This window comes from Hippocampus bargibanti, linkage group LG19, assembly GCF_051943395.1.
Source record: "Hippocampus bargibanti isolate YZ-2025 linkage group LG19, ASM5194339v1, whole genome shotgun sequence".
NCBI lineage: Eukaryota > Metazoa > Chordata > Actinopteri > Syngnathiformes > Syngnathidae > Hippocampus > Hippocampus bargibanti.
This window is the reverse complement of record NC_142752.1, coordinates 10,039,750-10,047,500: the sequence shown is the minus strand read 5'-3', so window position 1 is coordinate 10,047,500 and position 7,751 is coordinate 10,039,750. Positions and strand designations below refer to the sequence as shown.

The window sequence follows — 7,751 nt, the reverse complement described above, 5'->3', positions numbered from 1 at the left end:
ATCATTTTTTTCGGCCCGTGAAAGCAAATCAAACTTGTTAAATTCCATGATGATTGCTAAAATCTGAGCCAAAATTTCATATTTTTGGATGTCAACCACAGTAAAAGTCATTATTCTTGACTTCAGATTTGAAAACGAGTTATTCATTAATTTGCTGTGTGCTCTATATGTAATATTTGAAGGGATTTAAACATTCTAATGGGTTCCCCAAATTCATGACGGCCCTCGAGAGGAAACCATAACTACAATGTGGCCCGCGGCAAAAAATGACTTTGACACCCCTGGTCTAAGGTTTCTTACACTGAATTGAATGTTTATGTAGTCCTAAAATATAAGTTTGATTTTCTTTTGCCCATGATATAGCGGCCCAGATTTGGCCCCCGGGCCTAGACTTTGACAACCATGCTGTACTGTATCTTGCAGTTTTTGCGTTGAACAGTTTTTTTTGTGTTCACATACTTGCATGTGCATAACACCACTCTTCCGCATTGAATGTTTATGTAGTCATAAAACTCAATATTCTGTGGGTTCTGGAATTCGAGTGGCGATGACAAAAACCCTGGCACTGGAGTGGGCACATTTTTGCACATTGTCTGGCAGTGAATGAGATAAAACGTCCTTTGTACATTTTTTTTTGCGCAGGCCACCAATGCCTTCCCTTGTTTACAGCGTTGTCATTCAAAATCAGTCAAACGTGCCCAAAACTGCCTGAACAGCAGCCACATCCAAATCACACCAGCACTTCTCATGTTTTTTTTTTTTTTTATCTGACGGCTTTAGTGTACATCAGATAACAGCCAGAGGACGTGAACCAACCAAAAGTTCCTCCTCATCTTTGTCCTCTAACGGTCTGCCTGACCTTCGTGTGTGGTCGCATATGCGACACGTGCCCCCGCCGGTTTCCTTACACGGGTGAATCCCCCAAAGCCTCCATTTTTTTTTAAATCCCGCATCCTTTCCCCGACACATGATCCCCCATCTGCGGGGATCTTAACAGCATAACTCATTTGGTTTCCTCCTCGCGTGGCCATTGCATGTAAACGGATACCAGGAAAGTGATGACTGATTAGAGCTTGTTCTCTCCTCCTTGCTGATGCTAAGTCAGAAGAGATCCCAATCGTCGTTGGATCTTTTTTTTAGGGATTACGAACACAAATGGAGACGCTGCCTCATTAGCAGTAGTTTGCAGGACAGCGGCACACCCGTGATTTCATAACGACGAATGTGTGAGAGCTCATTTGCAATAGAACCGTTATTATAACTTGAAAGAATATCCCATGGACAGTCAGGTACTATTTTTAGATACAGTGATACCTCAGTTAATGAACGCTTTAGCTTATGGACGTTTTCCCTTCTAAAAATTACATTCGCGTGAATATTATCTTGGCATACGAACTAGTTTTCGTCAAACGAACCAAACCACACGGAACGCCACGATGGCTGGCGGACTAGTTTTTGGTGGAAGAACACCAAACCACACGGTTGAACAGCGCCACGGTGGCTGGCGGACTAGTTTTCATCACACCTTCCTTTGAGTGCATACGTACGTGGTTTGTTATCAAGGATACTTTTGCTATAATGGGACCGAAAAAGACCCCACCACAGGCTAGTGTTCAGCCAAAGAGGACACAAAATAAAATTACGGTCGAGCAGAAGAAGGAGATGAATGAAAAACACCAACGAGGTGTGCGTTTGTGTGACTTAGCATCCCTGTACCAGTGTGCTAAATCGGCCATTGCTATGTGTGGCTATGGGTGTTTCTGTGTTGTCTAAGCAACGGTCTCAGGCAATAGAAGAGGTTGAAAAACTGCTGTTGATTTGGATTAACGAAAAGCAGCTAGCAAGGGACAAAAGCACAGCATTTCATTCATTCATTGAATGTGTATAAAGTCCTAAAACTCAATATTTAGTGGGTCCTGAAATTTGAGTGAAAATGACAAAAACCCTGGCACTGGAGTGGACACATTTTTGCACATCATCTGGCAGTGAATGAGTTAAACATGACCAATTTGACAGTCTGGTTTGATTTTAAGCGAGTGCATTGAGTACAGCGTCAAAATCAGGAGCCACCAAGCCAAAGGAGCAGTCTGATGTTCTCATTAATACGAAATGGCGACTCGGAACACCAATCGCCGCGTGTGTTTGCAGCTGCCGCAGGGGTTCACAGTTACAGGATTGTATGCAATTAGCCGCCCGAGTCTGATTAAGTTACAAGCCACAGGTCAGCCCTGACTCGCCGCCTTAAACACAAGAGCACTTGACGTGGGTAAGGCGATACTGAAGATTAAAGATGAAGCGCACAAGCACGATGATGTAACGGCAAACAAAACCTTTAAAAGGGGAGGATTGTTTCCGCGACATAAAATTTAAATATTTTCAGCATCTTCTAATCCGGGAGTGTTTGTATTTGAAGAAGGCATTGAGGAGCCGCATGACATTTTGTACTTTGGTGCTGTAATTCATCCAAATACAGTGATACCTTGGCTTACGAACTTAATTGGTTCCCAGACAGGGTGTGTCCGGCGAAAAGTGTGTATCCCGAAAATTAATTTCCCATGGGAAACCATTAAAATGAGAATAATCCGTTCCCAAGTCCCTATAAAACATAATTTTCTACTTTCGAATTTTCTCAGCCTTAAAACTACACAAAAGATACCTTATTTTATGTATAATAAATGTGCTATACTATTATGATTAAAGAAATAAACTGTACTGTATACTAAACTGTATAATAAAGTCGTTTTATTTACCTTTGTGATGGTCATTGATGGCTTGATGGAATGGAGTGGCCAGTTTCATCAGCATTAAACACTTGATAAGGAACGTAGCCTTCTTCTTTCACCATCTTGATGAATGATCCCTTGTAGGTGATTTCTCTGTGGTAATTGTATCTAGTTCCTCATCAATTGTGTTCTGTTTGGCTGGGCTCATAGCTTTTTGCATCAAGTGTACAGATGGCTTGTGCGGCTTGTTTGTGGAGCCTGATTGATGGGATATTTTAACCTTGCAGTCTACACTCTGCCTTTGGACTATCAAAGTTGAAACTCTCTCACTGTCATCTGCCTGTCTCTTTAATGTTCAAACCACCCCCCTCACTGCTGCGTTCTTGACCAATCACGTGGACCGAAGACCGGGGGCGGGGAATAGAGGACAAAAATAGTCGGCTGCCATTTTGTTGCTAGAAAAACGGGCTCGTTCGCAAACGACATCACTCATTGAGGCAGCTCTGTGTACGAAAAAAGTTTGTATGTCAAGGTAAAATTTTCATAAATGTAACATTCGTAAACCGAAAAGTTCGTAAGCCAAGGGGTTCGTAAGCCAAGGGGTTTGTAAACCGAGGTATCACTGTACGCCGAGCTCTGAGGTGGAACAAGGTTGTCTATTTATAAAGGTGTCCTCCCCGCTTGTTTTTTATGTTTTTGTGAGGCCAGACGCAACATATTTGCAAGGCTGTGCTGGAGTTTGAGCATATTTCATTGTGCACCCGTTACTGTGAATTGTGTAATTGTATAATGACCCCATTTTTGATCTTTTTTTTTCAGGGATGGCTTTGCAGCTTTGGTGATTGCTGTGCCGTGAATACATGTCATACATATTGTTTTTTTTAGCAATTTTAATATTAAAAACAGAGAAATCAGTATTTTCCATAAAAGTCATAACATGCAACACAGGAGTGAATAAATGACGAGCTTTTTTTATGAAAATGAACCCAAAACAATATACAAGTCATATTGCCCAACTTGCCACCAAAATAAAACTGCCTAAAAAAGGCTTGAAATCATTTTCACTTCAAGAACAATGACAATTTAAATTTTGTTCTCTGTAGTTACAGATTAACTCATTCACTGCCATTCCCAAATTTATTCAAGAATTGAAAAGCATGACGTCAGTACGATTCCTGAATTTGTTCGGGTTTCGGTTATTCTTGCTAGGGTGCCGATAAAGCGCGGGTCAGACCTCTGGCAATGTTTTTCCTTTCTACAAGGGGGTATTATTTGTCTTTTGTCCATGTTAGTGCTTTTTGGACACACACACACACACACACACACACACACACACACACACACACACACACACACACACACACACACACACACACACACACACACACACACATATATATCATATACAGTGTATGTATTTTTTTTACTTCAACCTATTGACAGACAGACACACACATATCACCAGTTTGACGCACACATTTTAACATTGGTACTATTAGGGGACTGATTTAAGCAACTCTAGTCAAACAGACCCCCCAAAAATGTTTGACACCATTAAGCACATTACAGCATAAGACATAGGATAAAGATGTTCAAACATCTTCCCAACTAAGAAAAAGTATGTACAGTATGTCAAGCCTTTTTATGAATGTATTAATTTGGGTATCCATGTTATTATTATTAGAATGATTACTGTTGTTTCACAGACCCATATTCTTTTTGGATCAAAATAACATAACTAACGCTGCATTTTTGGTCACGTGATATGCCGTAAGTGGACACCTGTAGTGCGTCCTGTTCATTTCAAGAGTTTGCAGTGCGTTTCACCAAACCACCACCCAAAAAACAAACAATAACGAAAAACACTGTACTTACCGATGGTTGTGATCACAGTGATGGCAAAATAAAAGGAGCCGGCAAATTTCCACTGCACGCCGGCTTTGTGCGGCTTAAGTTGCAGCACCACCTTTTCCAGCATGTCAAAGTCCACCGCGGAGAGGTTAAAGGTGTGAAGCAACTCAGCCCGGCGCAGGGCCACCTCTCGCCTCTGGCTCGTCTCCGTCTGCGACTCCAGCGCGTCGAAAATGGCCGCGCCCACCATCAGGTAGGTGAAGGTGCAGACGATGAGGGCCAGGGTCCGCACGTTTTGCCTCTTCATGCCTGCTGCGTGTCAGGGAGACTGGCCGAGAGCGAGCGAGGGTCTGGAGGACGGCGAGCTGGGCTGGTTCATGGCTGTGCTGCTCTTCTGGCGTCGGAGGGGAGCTCCGTCTTGTACTTTAGGAGCCGGGAGCTGTCCGTTCAGCACTACCCCACCCACCGCACCTTGCATCTGGGCCCTGCCTCCGCGTACTGTACTCCCCACCCCCTTTCGCGCATGGCCCCCACCTCCCTGTGGCACATGTGACCAGAAAGGCAAGTAACACTCCTTTCAAATACAGGATGCGCTTGGTGAGATTGTTATTTTTAAATTAGTCTTTCGCAAAATTAGCCTCCCTTAAAGACCAGTGGTGCAGAGTAACAAAGTAACATTTTACTTGAGTACACTATACCTTCAATATATAACTTGTCCACTTTGCAAGCTTTGCATATCACCTGGTCATTTTTTTCACTATAAGTTTGCTTTGAGTTATGAGCAAATATTCGACATAAGAGTGAGCTTCTGGAAATAGGCCACTAGACGGCGGTAGTACATTTCACAAAATGTGTCCAAAATCAGTTCAAGTTGGCTATTTTTCAGACAAAAAGTAGGCACTGTTGTGTTTTGTTTTCATTTATGCCATTGTTTAAACAAAGATAGACTGCTGGAAAAGCTCTCCTTACTCACACGTGAGGGCATTTGTGCAGTTTTGAAATGATCATTCATTGAAGGGTTGTTGTGTTATTGTTGAGCTGAAAATGACACATGAATGCTCCCTAAAACAAACTTTTACGTTACTTACGTCAATAAATATACTATATCACTAAGTTAGTCTAAATAGAAATCTGTTGAAGTTACGGAAATTAGGGAAATAATGGGAGTTAAAACTCATTCACTGCCAGACAATGTGCAAAAATGTGTCCACTCCTGTGCCAGGGTTTTTGTCATTCTCAAATTGCAGGGCCCACATAATATTGGGTTTTAGAACTGCAGACACATTCAATTCAGCGTAAGACACCATAGACTCTTTTCTTTCATCAGAAAAAGAGTCAATAAGTTACAGAGGTCTGGAGTTATCTGAGCTCGAAATGGGGGCGGCTGTACAAAATACAACACAATACCTACATATTGATTTATATAACAACAGCTGAAGCTTCAACAAAGCGCTAACATGGAAAAAAGGAAAATTCTGCCCTGTTGTGTAAGGGAAAAACATGTGTGTGTGTGTGTGTGTGTGTGTGTGTGTGTGTGTGTGTGTGTGTGTGTGTGTGTGTGTGTGTGTGTGTGTGTGTGTGTGTGTGTGTGTGTGTGTGTGTGTGTGTGTGTGTGTGTGTGTGTGTGTGTAAAAAAGCACTAACATGGACAAAAGACGAATAATACCCCCTTGTAGAAGGGAAAAACATTGCCAGAGGTCTGACCAGCGCTTTATCGGCACGCCCGCAAGAACAACCAAAACCCGAACCAATTCAGGAATGGCACTCCACGTCATATTTCAATGGCAGTGAATGAGTTAAAAAATATATAAATTCCCATCAAGATTTTCATATTGTTCCATACACCATGACGTTATAAATCAGGAGCCATGCCCGAAATAGCTCCGGCTTCAACAACCAGGTCAGTCAAGTCAGCTGTGACTGAGCTCCGCCTAAATCATCCAATCACATCCCGGAATCCCGTAGGCACCCGCCCAATCAATACATTGCTTAATCCATGACACTTTGATCACAACGGAAGCTTTGAAATCCTCCCGGTTGCCGAGCAAAGGTTCTCGATCCAATCATACCGGCTCTCCCTTCAACTCCTGATGTGCAAATGAGGCGTCAAACCTTACGAAACAGCTGTGCTAGACAGTGGTGATTAAATGAACAAGAACTGAACATCGCCGGTGAGCTACACGGACAGTTATAAGATGTCTTAATTAGCTCGCTTATCTTGGCTAATTTCTGCATGAACAACAGTACCGTTTGAATGCACGCTATTCTGTTTCTACAGCGACTGCGGTGGGGGCTGCATGCGACATATCACGCAGACCACGTCAGAGTGTGCGCTTCTTTGACCAACTCTCAACCCCCACAGCCCTTTGCCAAGCTATTTATTGACAGTATATGCAAATTAAAGTCATGCATTAGTAAAATACAGTACAGTATTCTTGATTTGAATACCATGCCCCTGATTGTCCCATGGTACAAGCACCAACATCCATAAACCAACAGAACATAGACATTTTAATGGGTTGTCTTTCCATAAACTGATAGATTTGTAACCTGGCTAATGAGCTCTTCCTGCGAAAGACTTTACAAAGTCCTAAATTCCGCCCAAGGTCAGATCTCCTACCTTGAGGATGACATTTTAACAGGCTGTGTCTGTTCAACTCAGGTTGACCCTAGGGGTTTTCTGTGGTTCCATTGTGGGCCTTATGTTCAGCCAACTAAGCATACAACAGCATGAAACGTTTATTCTGTCTATTCTCTATCAGACCCCCAATGCATTAACTCTGAACCAAACAACCCGCACTTGGCCTTGTCACGTTTTGGTTTGCAACCAACTGTAGGCCTGCACAGGCATTGGTCATTTTAATCAGTGGCAGTTAAAAGGACTCCTGGCACGACCATTTCACGTTGGGTCATCATTTGTTTCACCCTGTTTCGTCCTGTCACTCTGTGTTTTGTTTGCTACTTTGGACCTTTCTGTTCTGATGGCTTTATTGTTTGAGAATTTGGTCCTGCTGAATTTATTGAATATAATTTGTAAATTACACACTGCTTCTTTTTCCTGCCTGATTTTTTGGGGTCCAGCACAAGCATCACCATATTTTTTTTTACCCTTACGATCCTGAGTCATCAGAATTTTCCAATAGCATATCCTGACCTCCTGGTGCTTTCGAGATAGGA

General features: G+C 42.5%; 1 protein-coding gene across 1 annotated transcript in view; it reads right to left on the bottom strand.

The window, feature by feature from the left end:
* Positions 1-5,070, bottom strand: part of kcnk3a (potassium channel, subfamily K, member 3a) — a 26,780-nt gene extending 21,710 nt beyond the window's left edge. Inside the window, exon 1 of the mRNA XM_089022593.1 lies at positions 4,599-5,070. Coding sequence (XP_088878719.1) covers positions 4,599-4,881 — 283 coding nt within the window. The 5' untranslated portion in view covers positions 4,882-5,070. The remainder of the gene's footprint in view (positions 1-4,598) is intronic.
* Between the last annotated feature and the right edge of the window lie 2,681 nt (positions 5,071-7,751).